This window comes from Siphateles boraxobius, unplaced genomic scaffold (assembly GCF_051911475.1).
Source record: "Siphateles boraxobius isolate OS27281-9 unplaced genomic scaffold, OSU_SipBor_1 125, whole genome shotgun sequence".
Taxonomy (NCBI): Eukaryota; Metazoa; Chordata; class Actinopteri; order Cypriniformes; family Leuciscidae; genus Siphateles; species Siphateles boraxobius.
In genome coordinates this window covers 823,387-842,221 of record NW_027508728.1, presented here as the reverse complement: position 1 = coordinate 842,221, position 18,835 = coordinate 823,387, and the positions used below count along the sequence as shown (strand labels likewise).

Sequence of the window (18,835 nt, the reverse complement as noted above, 5' to 3'; positions counted from 1 at the left end):
GCCAAACTCGGAGTAGAATGGGCCCGCACAGCCATAGGTGAAGGCCGTCCGGCCGCTTCATAAGCCAATGAAATAGCCTTGACTATCCATTTACTCATCACATGTTTAGATGCAGGGCATCCTCTCTTGAGTGACCCAAAACAAACAAATAATTGCTCAGATTTACGCCACAGAGCAGCTCTGTGAACGTAGGCATCTAAAACCCGGACTGGACATAACAGGTTAAGCTGTTCCTGATCTGGGGTATTAAAGGGAGGAGGATAAAAGGCCTGCCGCACTATTGGTTCCCCAACATTTAGTGGGACCTTAGGAATATAACCCGGTCTAGGGTAGAGGAATGCATTCACCATACCAGGTGCAAATTCCAGACATGAAGGAGCAACCGACAGAGCATGTAAATCACCCATTCTCTTGATAGACGAAATAGCAAGGAGAAATATAGTCTTTAGAGTGAGGAATTTTTCTGAAACCTCCTCGATGGGCTCGAAGGGAGCCAAGGCCAGACCCTCAAGTACAATGGCCAAATCCCAAGCCGGTGCTCTAGATTGCAGTGCAGGCCTGAGCCTCAATGTACCACGGAGAAAACAAATAATAAGAGGATCTCTCCCAAAAGAAGTACCGAGAGGGGTGATAAGCAGATATAGCCGCTACGAACACCTTTAAGGTGGAGGGAGATAATCCAGCAGAGAAACGGTCTTGAGAAAATCGAGAACTGTACCAACCGGGCAGTTAACAAGATTTAAAAAACGTTCTCCACGCCATGTAGAGAACAGTTTCCATTTCAATGTACATAGTTTTCTCGTGGAAGGAGCTCTGGATTGAAGGACGGTCTCAACGACCTCAGTCGAGAGACCGGATTCTATGAGCTGGGCCCCCTCAGAGACCAAGCCCACCGTTTCCACAACTCCGTTTAACCCTTTTCTATTATGTGCAGGACCCATAGAGAAAATATTAGGCAGAAGTTTCCACGCTGCCAGAAATTCAGATAAGGGAACCAGTCTCTCGAGACTGGCCTCTGGATTTGATTGAACAATCATTTCGGTACCCTGAAGCGGCGAACCGGCAGGGAACAACCGAACTGACCGTTCTACAACCCTCCTCGGAGGATTGCACGGGGACGCTGACACCTCGACGCCCTGAAGCGGCGAACCGGCAGGGAACAACCGAACTGGCAGCGCTGTGACCCTTCTCAGAGAGTCGCACCTCAGTGGGCGCCGAGGAGAAACGATTTCTCAAAACCGTCCCTCCCTTTTTCTTTCGGCAAGACTTCTTGTCTAAGCTTTATTAGAGATGACGACAGTCCTCTTTTAATTTAGATCTTGCCTACCTCTAACTAGCTTAGTTCCTACGACCCTCCTTGGAGGATCGTAGGAAAAAGCAGGCACCTCGGCACCCTGAAACGGCGAACCGGCAGGGAGACCAAACTGACTGCTCTACGACCCTCCTCGGAGGATCGTATGGGGACGCTGACACCTCGGTGCCCTGAACGGCGAGCCGGCAGGGAACAACCGAACTGGCAGCGCTGCGACCCTCCTCAGAGAGTCGCACCCCAGAGGGCGCCGAGGAGAAACGATTTCTCAAAACCGTCCCTACCCCGGAGGGGACCACCCTTAGAAGCCTGATAGCCTCGGCATCAGGTCTTCATTTTTATTTTATTTTTGCACTCTATGCCAGTTTCATGAACATAGATTGGTGAGGAGGAAACCTCTGGAATGCCGCTGAAAGGTTTAGTTTTCTTGAAAGCGGAGCGTCCAGAAGAACAGACATTTTTATCTTTCTTTATTTTTATATCAGAAAAACGTATACATATAAACATATATATATATATATATATATATATATATATATATATATATATATATATATATATTCTCGAATATATTCTCGAATAGAGTCAATGCTGACATCCTCACATTCATCTATGTCCTTAAATACTTTACCCACCAGTACTGCCTCATAAAATTTATTTATTATTAAAGATGGCTGGTGGGTAACGTCGGGGTTAAAAAATGATGACGCCGACTCGGGAGAGAGAAAGCTCGCAAGCGTCTTTATAATCCAAGGCACTGTCATACCATGATACTTAATACCCATAACATTACTCTAGTTAGACGTTTGGGTATTAAACACATAAAATAGAAAACGGTTTATTCCACGATCTCGACACCTCAGTGTGGAGATAGGGAAAAACCAGTAGTCCCCGACGAGGAGGCTGAGATACAGAGTTTTCCTGTTTTTTTAGATATATTTCATCTAATAAACTCTTTTTATTGTCACTCTCATAATGTTCAGATGCCAGTAAATATTTAACTAGCAACATCATTAGAAAAACCTCGTTTAAAAAAGCTCCTCTTTATTCAACAGAGTTATGAGCTGCCTATTTATTGAATATCAAACATCTGCCTTTTTCTTAATATTTTTATTTGTTTTGTTCACTTTTTCTTAACAAAACACTAACGATACCAATTCCTCGGAACTGGAAATCGCAGCACACTGGATCTGCAGGTGAAAGCTGAGATAGGGCGGGGCCCGTCCCAACCCACGCTGTCAGATCCGTTTGCGAACCCCAAAATGCGAGTCGCCGCCGTGTCTAGGCATCAGCGGGAAACGCGCGGGGAGCGCAAACCGTACCGTCCTCCTCAAAGAACGATCGGCGAGAGCGGAGCGTCTTCATAGATAGACTCATACAATGCTCACAATCAGCCCCCTCGAGGACTGACTGGGCATGCTCCACTCCCAAACAAGCAACACAAAGCTGATGTCCGTCCCCACCCGTAATATAACGAGGGCAGGGAACAACACACCGTCTATAATCTTGCTTGCTCGCCATAATAATGATAGATATATTGGGCTTGACAGACAACAATAAATAGACAAGGACAGATATACAGAGAGCGCTTGCTGAAGGTACAGAAGCTGTCGCGGTCTGATTTCAGGGCTGCTTTATAGTTTCCTGGTCTATGACGTCGGCTATGTCGTAGTGGGCTTCCATTGGACTGATTTTACACGTGCTTCATGACGTAATTACGCAGAGCGTTCCCACCGCGTCTCAAACGCAGCTCGAGTTCCCTTGAAAGGGAACTAGATGTACTATACCACTCAGCTTTACGTTTCATTACAGGTGCAGCAGCTAGGACTCATCACTGCACTCTGTATGAAACTGTACAATGGTCCTCCCTCTCCCTCAGAAGAAAATTACATTTAATGATTTTTATTGCCAAAGCACTCATGGGTAAATTACCCCTTTACATTTCAAATCTGCTTACTTACCAAAATAGTGTTTACAGGACAAGGTCGTCAAAAAAAATTATATTAATTATTCCATCAACAAGAACTGAACTTGGTAAAAAAGCTTTTTCGTCATATGCACCAAATGTCTGGAATGAACTCCAAAATACCTTAAATCTAGAATCACTTCCACCTATTAATACTTTTAAAAGCCTTTTAAAGTCCACTCTGACTGAACAATGTAATTGCTTTTAACTAGGTGCCCTTTTTTGTCTGTATTTGCCTATATAAGTAGGTAAAATGTTTTGTTAGTGTATGTATAGAGATTTGTGGTGTAATATGTAATCTTTGTCCTGTCTCTTATTTTTATTTTTGAAACTTTTTGGCCGCCTGTCTTGGCCAGGACTCCCTGTGAGAAGACTTACTGTAACTCAATGGGACTTTTCCTGGTTAAATAAAGGTTAAAAAAAATAAAATAATTTAATGGTCCTCCTTTCACCTCGCCTTTTTTGAACGTCTACACGTGTCCTTCGCCTTAATGTTGATAAGGAGACAGGCACAGTCTTTCTATTCCTTTTTGTTCTAAAAGAGACATTTCAAGAAAGACAGGTTGCAGGTTTTTTTCAAGAAAGACAGGTTGCAATCAGGTGTGTAAAATTGATCATTGTTTCTAATGTTGTAAAAATAAATACATTGAATGGTGGTGTTGTCTGTTTCATTGCTACAAACTAGACAAGAACAGAGAAATAGAGCACCATTGAATATTTGTGATGCACTTCTTGATCCGGCCCCATGAATAGGTCTAGATTTACAATGAAAATGAATGTTTAAAAAAAATCTCAATCCAGGTGGGACGTGTTTTTCGTGGCCTATTTTCTTGGCCTTGACATTTAATTTGTTTGTTTGAAAATAATTATATTAAGTTGGTATTCATTTAACAATAAACAATTGATCTAAAAAATTGGTATTCATTTTATAGGAAGACCTAATATTTGTTTGATGTATAACAGGCCTTGTGATTTGAAACATTGCATTCGATTTGAAACAATATTATGTCATGAGCGAAAAATCAGCAGCTGGCAGCAGGAAGTCCATACCACAGCTGACCGTACCTGCCAATATAACATCAGCTGCCGTTAATAACCAGAAGTCGGAGGTGGATGCCGCTTTTAGCCAGGCAAATAAGTTATTATATCAATTTATATTCAATTTTAGTACTTATATAAATAAAATTGGCCTACTTTTATTAGTAATTATTTTATATTATTTGATTTATATTATTTTGAATTTGTACGTGTATAAATATATATTTTTTTGAATGAGTGTACATGTTTGTTAAATAATGATATATGTATAAATATACATACAGAAAGAAATGCCTAGTATGATGTAATCATATTGTATATTTATTAAATATACATAAACATAATTTTTAACTTAAATAATAAAAGTCCCGTCTAAAAGAAAAAAAAAAGAACACTGTCTCATCAATGACCTTTATTTAAAATCATATTTTGCTATCATTTAAGTTAGTTTTACATTTATAGTACTTAAATACATTCTTGTGTTGGTTTAATAAAGCAGCTGTAGCTTTTGAAACAGGGTTGGTATTTGTTGTTCTGAAATCAGAATGATCAACAACAATCCTGAACTAGATAGTAGTTCGTAGACAAACTTTAAGTTGGCTTGAAAAAGCGTAGCCAGAAAGTTTGAAAATGTTCTAGCATGGTTTAGCATGGTTTAACATGATTAACCATGTTTCTAGTATGGTTTACTAGGTATCGCCGGCGCCACCACTGACCATTTGCTTGCCGTCGCTTGACTTCCAGTTACATGTGATTGGTTACTGCTACGTTGGACGATACTGATTGGCTGCCACGAAATAGCAGGTCCCTCCTAATTTGGCAGGGCTTCCTGCTGGGCAGCTGCCGATTTTTTTCGCTGGACCCCTACTGTTAGAAACTAGTATTATTTTGACCTTTAATTCAAACCTGTCAGATGTCCTAGAATAGCCTACACTTTTAATGATGTGCACAATTGTGTGATTATTTTTTTGGTTAATGTTTTGTTCTCTGCACTTGGTAACAAAATTGAAGGAAGGCTTATATAAAAGCCATTCTCATCTGGAGATCAGCAAAGTGGTGAGAAAAAATCTGTGTTTCCTGGGCTAGGTATGGGCGATTATAGCCATAAGAGCAGGAGACTCCTAAGCGGATCCGCCTTCAAGTTGCCAAACCCGCGTGGCTGTCACATTCGTTTTGGCACCGCCCAGAGAATCAGCTCCATCTCCGACGTTCTTCCGATCAGGTTCGGACACTCTTAACACACCTCACACCAAGGGAAAATCTGATAAGATAATCTGTAGAACCATCAAGATAATCGGGACATAGCTAGGATTGTCGGAAGGGGGGAAACGCTAGCCTGACATATGTCACGACCAAACGTAAGTGATTGGTTATGGCAGATAGAGTGACTCTGGGCAGATCCAATAGTTTTAGACTTCAATAGAATACCCGCCTACAAGGAAGTTAACGCTTGTCAATGGAGCGGTGCCAGACTCTCTGTACAAATGAAATGTACGAGAGTCTGGTAGAACCAGGCTAGGGAAACGCCCCAAAATCAGCCCGATTATCTTTTCGTTTGCTACAGATGCGGTTAGCTAGCTCTGACTACCAGTGACAGTACGCGCTCTGACCATCCAATCAAAGGACGTGAAAATGCTGACGTTATTGTACGCCTGCTAGATGGCCCCGGTGCAGTCTATGCGAAATCTGATTGGCTGATTAAATCTGACTGATTATCTGATTGGTTAAAGCAACGGTTTCATTGTCATTCATTTTAAGCTACGAACGCCCGCACTATCGATTCTGAAGGCCTCAAGGCATATTTCTTTGGCCATGGCAACACATGATGGCTGAAATATGATTGGATAAAAGCTCTAACATAAACATACACTACTGGAAGCAGCACAACCAAGAGAAAAGCTATGGAATTAAGAGAATGGACTATTGGGAATAATTGAATACTCCTTCATGGAAAAAAATATATTAAAGCTGAAGTGAGGGATTCTGATAGTGTTTAGCGCAGCAGAGAAGGCCTTCTGGCCCTGATGGCCCTCCACACATGGTTTACCTGGTTATGCTTTGTGTAATGCGTTCATGCAACTATGTAAGTACAGATACATGTTTATTTCTGTTTGTTGTATTGCGCGCCAGAACAGCTGTATGCGCAGCCGTGAACCACTAGTGTTTCTTCTTGCTGCGCATCTTTTACTGTCTATGATGTCTGCCAGTGCAACACATTTCTCCCTGAGAGTTCAGCGCTGGAGGTAGCCTAAGGATATTTTTGGTTTATAATGTTATATAATCTACTAGTCATGTAATTTATTAAACATTTCAACCAGGCCTATTTCAATTGGGTAGGTAATATGTTGTGCAGGGTTTTTCCTGCATAGAGAATTACGAGGTGGCCGCCTCCGTCAAATGTAGTGCCGCCTCCGGCCTCGACAAAACTCGGACAGACAGTCACATGCTCAGATACAGTTTTTCCTCTGTGACGGTTCTGTTAGTTGAAATTCGGCACATCACCGACCTATGTCTATTCTCGAACCAATAGTTTGGCGATAGTGCAGCGCGGATCATAATCCGCGGGTCCGGCGCGGCAAGTAATAAAAACATAACACTCCAATTAATCGAGGCTGGATGACAGATAAATCATTATAATGTGTCGAGTTTAATAGTTGAGTTCGACTTACAGTCTCTATCGCCCACACATGTTTAGAGCTGAAAAAGAATAATTGATAAAACGGTGCAAATACAATAATGTTGCAGCAGCTTCAGTGCTTGAACCCCTAAAATACACCTGGATTAAAATACTTTTAAGAAATCCCACTTCTACATGAATTATAAATGAGTGATGTGACTCTACAGTTAAACTAAATGACTGTGATCTTCATCAACACAAACAGAGCGTGAGAAAAGCACAGATACACACCGTCACACACACTGATGTCTTTATGAGGATTTATTACACACATTTATTCTGACATGATATTTCAGTGACAGAAGTTCAGCTGTGTTAATGTAATGAAGAGAAAATAAGAGACTCTATAACATCTCAGTGTTTATGATTTATCATACAGCTCAAAGCATTATGGGTAGAATCCCTCTACAGTCTATTCTAATTCTTCAACAGTTTTACTGATCCAAGAGCAACCCCAAACCCAGGATAGAGCGTCTTAGTGAATGTGGTCTGGGCTTTGTGTATGAGTCTCATTGTGTCTCTGTCGACGCTGTAGAAGGACAGAGTTCCTGCACTGTGATCCACATACACTCCTATTCTACCGCTGGACACTACAGGGAGATAAGTCACTTTGCTATTGTATAGGAATACGTTTTTACCGGAAGAGCAGATCAAAGTCCAGGACTGATCATTACCTCCAAACACACACTCATCACCTGATCCCTTCCTGCTGATGCTCTTATATGACACTGCTATCTGCAGAACACCACTCCCACTCCACTCGATCTCCCAGTAACAGCGTCCACTCACACTCTCTCTACACAACACCTGAGGATAATGATCAAATCTGTCTGGATGATCAATATACGACTCCTCTTGGATAGTGAAAGTAATCTCTCTGTTCTCCTCAGACAGATGGAGGAGTGTATGCACTGTGTTCAGATCCAGAGTGAGCGGATGGGAATCTGATGGAGATAAAACACATCAGAATCAGGAATTATGAATCTGATCTTTTATGTAGCTGAACTCTCTCATGTTCAATATATCAGCATATCTCAGTACAGTTTAATCATCATTTACATGATCAACTTTTCTCTCAGCTTCAACAGGAAGAACATGAACACACTCAGAGAGTTTTTCTGCTTGTTTTCTGACTTACATTGAAGAAACTCGCTCCTGGTCTTGGGAACAGCGACTGTGGAAATCAACAGACATGAAGAGTGTGATTATCATGTCAAGAGAAAATGATCCTGTATCCATTGCTAACACATGCAGAAATCCTCCAACACAGAAGATCTTTAGAAATGTCTCTGCTGTTTACATAGCCCAAATCCTGACACAACCACTATTGAGGGTTTGATATTATTGACATGTCACCATATTTGATTTGGCTTCTGTAGACATGGACTGATCACAGATTTGATTAGAAAAAATAGGACTCAAAATTCACTTTGCTCATCATACAAAGTAATCATATCACTTCATAAGACTTGGATTAAACCTCAACCTCCTTATTAGTCTTTTTCAAAGAGACATCAATTGATCAATAAATGTCTCATGCTCAATCATTTATTTTGCCTATATTATAATTCTACTGCTTATTATGATCATTTCTGTGAATATATGGAAGCGACTAGCATTAGTTTTAGTTGAATCATGAAACTGCATCATTGATGTTACGGAGGCTGCTTTGATATGTGTGGCGGTAAATCCCCTGGGTCGGATGGGATTTTACAAAGCTTTCTGCGACAGTCTGGGCCTCTACTTTTTTATATGATTCAAGCCACTGTTGAGAGAGGGTCCTTTTCCAGAGATGTGAATATTGCAGTTATTTTACTTTTGCTCAAAAAGGACAAGGACCCTAACGTTTGTTCAAGTTATAGGCCCTTGTTCCTTCTAAATGCTGACCTGAAAATGTACTTGCGTGAAGACTTCAGCCAGTCATAACTAAGCTTAGATTTTGGTTGGGTGACAGTTGTAGGTTACAGTTTGACAAAAGTTTAGTTTGACAAAAGCACAATGTTGTGTTTTATTGCGAGTGTACACAAATATAAGCAAACACTTTGCAGTTTGAATGATGCCTTGTATGAACAAAATGACGGATTATGTTTTTATGTCTCCATTGTTTGATCGTGCCACACACACACACACACACACACACACACACACACACACACACACACACACACACACACACACACACACACACACACACACACACACACACACACACACACACACACATTGTGCATTCCGGCATTGAGATCTTGACATCGCAGCCTGTTCATTATAGTCAACCTAACGTTTAATAATTACACTGCTCTGTTTAAATATTCTGAAGTACAATTTGTACAATTCAGCATAAACACCGCTCCACTGATGTTTGCAAGCAAATTTTTGCACATGTGAATAGGATGATTTTCTCTGTTAATATTAAAATGTGAGTTTATGACGACATATATACACTTACCTAAAGGATTATTAGAAACACCATACTAATACTGCGTTTGACCCCCTTTCGCCTTCAGAACTGCCTTAATTCTACGTGACATTGATTCAACAAGGTGCTGAAAGCATTCTTTAGAAATGTTGGCCCATATTGATAGGACAGATTTGGAGATTTGTGGGATGCACATCCAGGGCACGAAGCTCCTGTTCCACCACATCCCAAAGATGCTCTTGAGTTGAGATCTGGTGACTGTGGGGCCATTTTAGTACAGTGAACTCATTGTCATGTTCAAGAAACCAATTTGAAATGATTCGAGCTTTGTGACATGGTGCATTATCTTGCTGGAAGTAGCCATCAGAGGATGGGTACATGGTGGCCATAAAGGGGTGGACATGGTCAGAAACAATGCTCAGGTAGGCCGTGACATTTAAACGATGCCCAATTGGCACTAAGGGGCCTAAAGTGTGCCAAGAAAACCACACCATTACACCACCACCACCAGCCTGCACAGTGGTAACAAGGCATGATGGATCCATGTTCTCATTCTGTTTATGCCAAATTCTGACTCTACCATCTGAATGTCTCAACAGAAATCGAGACTCATCAGACCAGGCAACATTTTTCCAGTCTTCAACTGCCCAATTTTGGTGAGCTCTTGCAAATTGTAGCCTCTTTTTCCTATTTGTAGTGGAGATGAGTGGTACCCGGTGGGGTCTTCTGCTGTTGTAGCCCATCCGCCTCAAGGTTGTGCGTGTTGTGGCTTCACAAATGCTTTGCTGCATACCTCGGTTGTAACGAGTGGTTATTTCAGTCAAAGTTGCTCTTCTATCAGCTTGAGTCAGTCGGCCCATTCTCCTCTGACCTCTAGCATCAACAAGGCATTTTCGCCCACAGGACTGCCGCATACTTGGATGTTTTTCCCTTTTCACACCATTCTCTGTAACCCTAGAAATGGTTGTGCGTGAAAATCCCAGTAACTGAGCAGATTGTGAAATACTCAGACCGGCCCGTCTGGCACCAACAACCATGCCACGCTCAAAATTGCTTAAATCACCTTTCTTTCCCATTCTGACATTCAGTTTGGAGTTCAGGAGATTGTCTTGACCAGGACCACACCCCTAAATGCATTGAAGCAACTGCCATTGAAGCAACCAACTGATTGGTTGATTAGATAATTGCATTAATGAGAAATTGAACAGGTGTTCCTAATAATCCTTTAGGTGAGTGTATATATATATATTATGTGAGAACAACAGAACCTGGATTCACATCACATTTTCACTCACCTGCAGCATTTCTGACAGTGACAACAGAGAAAAACAGAATGAAAATATAGCTGCGAGCAGCGATGAAAGGGCCAAAACCGGCGGCACCGCCTCAAAGGCAACGGGGTGGCGGTGGCACCGGCTTGGGCCCGTCATCGCTGCTCGCAGCTATATTTTCATTCTGTTTTTCTCTGTTGTCACTGTCAGAAATGCTGCAGGTGAGTGAATCCAGGTTCTGTTGTTGATCTGTTCTGTATGCTGCTGTTTGCACTTTGCACGTTAAAATAAACCCTTTGATAAATAAAAAACATTTGTCTGTATTTTTAACAGGTCACAGATACGCGTCAATTTTATTTTTTATTTAATGCCAATTCAATATTATAATCTTAGCAGTTAACAGTTAATAATCGATTAACGAGCGGCGGTTGTCGGTCAGGAAAATTAACCGTAATGAGCATCCCTAAATGTTAGTATGAATTAATATTTTGGAAGATAGTCAAAGCTGCTATGTATATATTTCGGTTAAAGCAATATTTTTCCTGAATCACCACTAGAAAAGTCTTCAGTTTGTGTTCAGCAGTTTTAAACACATGTTGATTAAGCTGACCAATGTTCAAAAGTGGTAAAGCTTCTCTTCCTGAAGAACTGAGATGAGTTTAGCTTTCACAGGATCTCTGTGTTTGCGTATAATGTTACAGATCTTTCTCATGCTCTCCTGACTGGTTAAACTTTCATGTGAGATTTCTGAATATTGTTCCTCATGAATTAGTTGCTGCTGACACAGTTTATCTGCCATGATCTGGACATTTGTAACCCCCTGAATGAGATCTGACCAATGATTATTGAAATATCTTGCTTTATCTGACTCACTATTCAGATGCGGCTCGCCTCTCTCCAGATGTTTCCTGTAGCACAGATAGAAGCAGAATGAGAGAGTGAGACAAACAAGCTGCAAAGTTAAGACCGAAACTAGCAAGTATATAATGCAACTGAAAAATAAGCAAATTTAAGCATTTCATGACAGGCAGGAAAAATACATGTACTGTAATTTTTTTAAAGCTGCAGTCCGCAGTTATTGTCGCCATCTCTGTTCAAAATCTGCAATTGCAGTTATTGTTGGAATGATCAGCTTTACGTGGGTTGTGCCTCGGCTCGGCACAGTGCGGATGATTCTAGTGTTTTGAGGAGAATGTGCGGCTGTCAGTCGCCGCCGGTTCTACTTTTTGGAAGTATGACCAACGTAAGAATTTTCCCCAGAAAATATCATCTGAACAAGTAACATACACTTTTGTTGTGACCAACTAAGGGAAAAAAGTATTGCAGTAAATCACGCTGATTAAATCTAACGATCACTTATCATATCATGTCAACCGTGCAAATTATACTTTATTCTCAAACTGTTCATGTTAACAGCATCAGCATTGCGTGACTACATTTAATGCCCTTCCGATACTATCCTTGTTTCCCCATGGGCCGGTTGCAGTCTCATTTCTTCTGTAGTCACTCCGAAGTCTTTTGCATTTTACAGCAGGTGAATCTCCAGTTGGTGATTGTCGTTTTAAACCTATCCGCCATCAAATTGATAACAAACTTACAAGTGCTGTGAGAAAAGGTTAAAGGTTAAAAACATTATTACGAGCTTACCGTTGTGAATCGAGCTACGGCAAGTGATAGTTTTGAACACGGGCTGGTTATGTACCTGCTCTAATTTATTTTGGATATTTTTTAACCCAAAAAAGCTACGGACTGCAGCTTTAACAACACTCACCATTGGCAGGTGTGACAGTATTTTTTTTTCTGCTTCGGTTTTCTTGTCTACATGAAAGCTATATTCTCTATCAATAAGCTAAAGTATTCCTCACATGTATTATAAATCAGTGTTTTAATGGTGGAAAAACAAACATTAAATGACTACATTTACAGAAAGTGGGCTAATTTGTTTAGTAAAATTGCAATATCAAGATGATGATATCATATTACCTTGGATGTATTTTTGTTGTTGTGCAGAGAACATTGAACTATTACCGGTAGTCACTCACCCGGTTGTGTGTGTATCACTGTTGTTTCTCTCAGGGCACTGTTTAATGTCACACGGAGACACTGTAGAGTAATAATACACATTAAATCCAGCATAGAGTGAAGGTGTTGTTGAATGTGTGTGTGTGTGTGTGTGTGTGTGTGTGTTCGTGTGTGTGTGTGTGTGTGTCTGTGTGTGTGTGTGTGTGTGTGTGTGTGTGTGTGTGTGTGTGTGTGTGTGTGTGTGTGTGTTCGTGTGTGTGTGTGTGTGTGTGTGTGTGTGTGTGTGTGTGTGTGTGTGTGTGTGTGTGTGTGTGTGTGTGTGTGTAATTACCTTTCTTGTGTTTGTCCTCTAGCTGTTCGGCCAGATTGTTCTGTTTGATCTTCCTCAGGATGTCCACCGTGACTTTCACGGCTTCTTCTGGTCCAAAACACGCCACCATCTTGTCCACTGTTTTTAAGCGATCCGCGTTTTCCATTTGAGACTTTGAAATACACTCATGATCATTCGTTAAGTGCCACTGAAACAGCTTCAGATCATCTTGTAGTAGATCCATCAGTGAGTTCAAGAGAAGCTCCCTAACAGACGCCATATTCCTTCACAGATTCACTTCAGCAGGACAAAGAGAAAAAGACAGAATAATTACACTCTAAACACATGGAAACTAAACTAAAGCAATGCTTAAGCTTTAAGCAAGGAGCCCTTCAATTCAAAGTGTATTACTTTCCAACAGGTTTCATTTACTGCCATCTTCTGGTCAAACAGCAGAAGTGTGTTCTGTGTCCCATTACAGCAGCTCATTCTGAAACATGTCCTGTATTATTCATTAAACTAACCATGTAAATATAAGTGTCACACCCACACAAGTGTCTCTAATATATTCACCTCCACTTGCAATCAGTAACACACAAATGAAGGGCCTCATTATTTTTACTCGCCTCAAACTCCCGCGTCCCATTTACAGTAGTCAATATTTGAAGTGGATCAAAAAAGTTCATTAAAGTTGTCCTAGGACAAGAACGGGTATAGTTCAAAATTCATGTATATCTTTGATGAAAGGTTTTGATCTGCTTCAAATGTTGATACTGTAGTGTAAGTGGCATGGTCAGTAATCAGGATACTACAAACCATGTTGGCCTATTGTTTTAAACTATTATTTAATCTATAGAAATAATCTGAGCACATACACCTTCCTATGGAGGATTAAATAAGATTAAATTTATGCATTAATATGTAAGAATTTGTAACTTGTTTAACTGACACTGTACCAAAACTTTACATTTCTTATAGTGCCAAATAACAGACCTTAAAAAAATAAATAAAGATACAAACAAACCCACCTATTCTTTTCACACAGCGCTTAACCTTGTTAGGTTATATAAAAAATAAGGATAATAACCTAAAGAAAATGACCTGCAGGGAGTCTTATTTGGTTCCCCCCAAAAAATAACCAAAACTGGAACCACATGGGAACGTTTGGGATCGTTCGTGTTTGCTGGGAAGATATGAACAAGTTGTAGTGAAATTACCATGTAGGATAGGATCTGACTATAAGGATGTTCCCTTGTGTCATAAATATGATTTACCAACACCTTATTTTGCAATGCGGACGTAAGCTATTTTCTTTGAATGTGAAACTTTCGATTCATTAATATAATAGTTAACTTAGAAGAATAACAAAGTGCAGTAAAAGGTAAAAATATAAATAAATAAAAAGATTGTCCGACAAACCAATGTGTTTATGATAATGAAATTATAATTACAATGATATCAATTGAATTGTTGCAATAAAGCAGCATAACAGACCGTGTTTGTACTGTAACTGGAAGCGAATGACATGATTACCGGTCCCGCGTTGCGTTACCGCACAGCATTTCCGCTCGTCCCGCACGGCGCATATTGAGAAAATGTCCCGCATTTTCATCAGTCTGTTGGTTTTTAATGATCATATTAAGAAAACGTGCATGCGTTCTTTTGGCTTTTTAAGAAAGCATTTTATTTATTCTTTTTGCGGTGTAGTTTTTCACCTGTATTTAACAGCGCTTCGTCAGAAGTAGGCCTATGTTACAAATACAACCGCTGTTTTTAAAAAATTTTCCAATGGCTGAAAAGAAAGGAGTAAACACGGTCACTAGTGGGCTGTGACGGATGTCGATCAAAATGTGATTCGTTCCATGTGTTCCCTGTCAGAAAACAAATGGATAATTCGGAAAATTAAAAATTTAACAGAATGTATCGACTTGTTGCCTGCTGTGGTTGTTTTAATTCAGATCCTTTCTAAACAATATGAAAGTTTTTGATCTAATATATTCTTAATATATAAGACTGTCAATGATCTAAATTCATGTTGGTTTATATTTTATTTGTTTATTATTTATTTTGTTGGATTTTAGTTGGACTTGGTCAGAACAGTTTCAGAAATAGTGATCTGCATGATGCCTTTGGGCTCAGTGATGTTGAATTTAAATGTCATGTAAAATAAAGGACATGTTATGTTACATTGTGATGTTATTCTAATTTTTTAAACAAAAAAAAAATGTATCAGCTGAAAGGCAGAATACAAATGTTTTATTAAGTTAGATAAACATTACATCACAGTTTCAGGTTATGTTTTAGTGTTGGTAATGTCCCACACAAACTTATAATCGTCCCACATCTGGTTTGTTTGATGGTGGTCACCCGGAAGCCAGAAACATTAAAGTTGCAAATGGTCTAGCCCGCTTTTTTGTTAAAATAGATCAAATATATTTCGAAACATATTATAAGAATACCAATACTGGACAGATATTAACACATACCTTAAAAACTTTTGTTTGTACCGGTCAAATGGCGTCTTGTCATAAACAAAGCATTCTAAATTTCGCTTTCGCTTTCTCTGCTTGGTTAAAAAAAAAAGTATGAGCAGCACTATCTGGTTACTTCCGGTTTCTGGACTGGCTGCAGTAACAGTCTCTGTCCATGCGGGGGCGCTCGCAGGCGAGTGCAGAATGAATGGGAGTCTATGGGGTTTCACCCCCAGAAATCCACTTTTCTCAGGATGTAATTTTTTTACTTACTGTAATTGACACGCTTCTGTTTAATATTTACTTTATAGAAATGGTTTAGTGTCTTTGAAAAAGTCTGTTAGCATCTCAACCGTTTTCAGAAGAGGTAGGCTAACTTTATAGCTTGAGCTTTTGTTTATGAATGTTTGGGCTTTTAATCACATCTTATGTGTAGATGAGAGGTTTTGATAGTTTTGTAAAGATTTTGCTTGGAAGTGAGCTAATTTATTTAACATAAACGTATGAACATAAAAGTACTGTAATCGATGACGTCACTTACACGGCTGAAACTAGCTCAATGGTTAATACATATTGATAAAAATTGTTTTGTGATTTCAGCAGCAACCAAATAATCCCTCAACAACAGAGGGAAAGTTCCACGACTTCAACATTTCTGAAGAAAGCTGCTGCTGGAGAAGTGGGAAACACAGGTGAAGTGAGGAAGCTCATTAAATAACCTCATATCCATTTTTTTACAATATTTTTCTCCTATATCACCATGCATCTGTTCTTATTTTTTTGTTGTAAATTTCTCATATTTACAATTTTTTTTGTTTAATTTATTTTAAGAAGGTTTTGACATCTAAACGTAAGTGACACTGTATGAGCAATACTAACCTTCATTTTGTGTTTGGGTCATTTTGACCCAGAGGAGATTTTATTTTTCCCTAAAATACTAGTTAATGTCATTGCATTGGATTGAAACTTAGTGACTTTGTTCACAAAGGGTATAACTAAGTTATATATGTATGCACAAACTGGATTTAGTCCGCAGTGACCCTGTTTCAAAAGAATCTTTATTTCTTGTTCTTTGTTTCATCAGTTTTCAGACAAAATATTATGACATTGTGTTTTGGGACTAAAATGTACAAATATAGATGTTATAGCATAAATACTTCATTTTGTAGCAGCACAATGGCAAATAAGCTCTGTGTGCATGATGTTCTTCATCAGATCATTGATCGAGACACTAGTGAGGAGGAGGCGATGCAGGAGGAATCTTGCAGTGAAGAAGTATCAGAAGAAGAAGCAACCACTGAGCAGACCTTGAAACCACTGATGAGCAGCATCTTCTGATGATGAGGGCCAGCTGATGCTACGGTTACATTCTGGTCGAAAGATGTACGTTTGTCCTGGTCTTCATCCCCACGAGGGAAGATAGTTTTTCTTCTGAGATTCATGACATCCTCACTAGAATCTCGATCAATGATCTGATGAAGAACATCATGCACAGAGAGCTTATTTGCCATTGTGCAGCGACAAAATAAATGACAAGCAAGACACTGAGAATCATTTATATGTGTCTGTATACTTTATTTGTAAATTTTCATATTTTTCTGTGTGAGAACATCAAAGTCCCAAAACACAATATCATCATATTTAGTCTGAAAACTGTGATGAAACAAAGAACATGAAAGATTCTTTTGAAACAGGGTCACTGCAGAGTAAAACCAGTTTGCATGTGTGTGTGTGTGTGTGTGTGTGTGTGTGTGTGTGTGTGTGTGTGTGTGTGTGTGTGTGTGTGTGTGTGTGTGTGTGTGTGTGTGTGTGTGTGTGTGTGTGTGTGTGTGTGTGTGTCTGTGAGAATGTCAGATGGATGAATGGATATTAGATGCAGTTCAGGGTAGAATCAAGTTTATCTCTGTGAAAAAGAATTTGAAATACTTTGTGTGTTTTAATGTGTGTGTTTGTTTGGGTAGCGTGGGTATGCATGTATCGACACATGCACAGATCCAAGGGCTCAATGTTTGCAAGCACACATGTACATATGTGTAAATGAAGATGTTCATATTTTATTTTAATATTTCCAAAATTAGTCATAAATAATGCTTTTTTTTACAAAAAAAAAATGAGATGCATACTCTCAGATAAATGAGACCTATGATTAATCTTTCCTTTTAATAAACCTGTCGTTGTATAATATTTTTGGCTCTGTGACAAATGGTTTGTTGTGTTCCTAGATCTTCCGTGCTGATGCCCTCCGTATCAGAGTTGAGCTGATCATCATCTCTAAGGCACCATCAGCCATATGACTAGTAAGTAAAACTAAGCCAAAGACAAATTTCCACTTGTGGACAGTAAAGGAACTGAACTAAAACATACACTAATGTTGTTGGTACAATTTTTTATGTTTTGAAAGAAGTCTATGGGCTGAAATATGTGCCACCTGAAACTGAATTTCAATCATTTATATTTGAATTTGAATTGCTAAACTTGAATAATTGCATTGAAAAACTGAATTTGAATAACATCATTTGAAATTGTATTGTTTAACCCTCTGGGGTCTAAGGGGTTTTTGGGGTCCTTGAGGTGTTCTGACATGCCCTGACATTTGTGCTTTTTTCAGTTGCTTATAAACATATTAATAGCAAAGGTTTAATTGCACTCTATATAGCACAAACAGGGCTACCATAATATGTGAGCAACATGTATGTACATGTTTGTATTTTTGAGAGAATATTGTTTATGCATGGTTATTGAAAAAACTAAAACTTAAAGTGTCTGAAATAAGGCCACAAAACACGTACTAAATGAGTGTTTGTTGCCTAGAGTTTTTGCTTCAAAATGATCTGAAAATCATCCTGCCTAATCATTTACACAAAACAATACATTGATTTAAATTTTATAAGACACCTTTTGTTTGGAAAGGCAATATGCGTGGAGGCGTGTGCACACCTGAGAAGACAAAGGCCGGATAATGTGCCACATACATAATGAGCTGCATATTAATTAGCCTTTCACCAGTGTTGGGAGTAACGCGTTTCAAAAGTAATGCATTACAGTAACATATTACTTTTTGCTGTAACGCAGTAGTGTAAGGCATTACTTATCAATTTTCAGTAATATTTTACTCGGTACATGTTCAGTAAGGCTTGCGTTACAACAGACTTTTAGTTTTAATTGTAAAACAAACAACAACAAAAAACAGCAAGACCGCGAGACATTAACGAATGAAAAATGCAATTAGGCTAAATTACCTGTTCGTGGTCAGTCAATAGCCGCGTGTGGTGTCCAAGTCTGTAAATAAAGACTAAATGGCAGCGTCTGATATATTTGTATAGCGATTTATTTTTTACAGGAGTGCAGTGAG

The 18,835-nt window shown here is 39.3% G+C and overlaps 2 protein-coding genes across 3 annotated transcripts in view; both read right to left on the bottom strand.

The window, feature by feature from the left end:
- The window catches only part of LOC143733204 (protein NLRC3-like), a 261,767-nt gene that overhangs the window by 120,817 nt on the left and 122,115 nt on the right, over window positions 1-18,835 (bottom strand). The window lies entirely within an intron of this gene.
- Window positions 7,234-15,630, bottom strand: LOC143733315 (tripartite motif-containing protein 16-like protein). The gene is made up of 6 exons (XM_077224990.1): window positions 15,499-15,630; window positions 13,034-13,309; window positions 12,723-12,783; window positions 11,554-11,588; window positions 8,129-8,164; window positions 7,234-7,934 (listed from the first exon to the last, which is right to left on the bottom strand). Exons 2-6 carry the CDS (start codon window positions 13,290-13,292, stop codon window positions 7,408-7,410), a joined length of 918 nt encoding a protein of 305 aa, XP_077081105.1. The 5' UTR covers window positions 13,293-13,309; window positions 15,499-15,630; the 3' UTR covers window positions 7,234-7,407.

What these genes read in the sequence shown, in the direction of transcription:
- LOC143733315 (XM_077224990.1), bottom strand. Translation starts at nt 13,292, where the DNA reads ATGGCGTCTGTTAGGGAGCTTCTCTTGAACTCACTGATGGATCTACTA. An exon ending in AGAGGACAAACACAAGAAAG is followed by an intron (nt 12,784 to 13,033) that starts GTAATTACACAC and finishes ATTACTCTACAG; the next exon opens with TGTCTCCGTGTGACATTAAA. An exon ending in AGGCGAGCCGCATCTGAATA is followed by an intron (nt 8,165 to 11,553) that starts GTGAGTCAGATA and finishes TGATTTCCACAG; the next exon opens with TCGCTGTTCCCAAGACCAGG.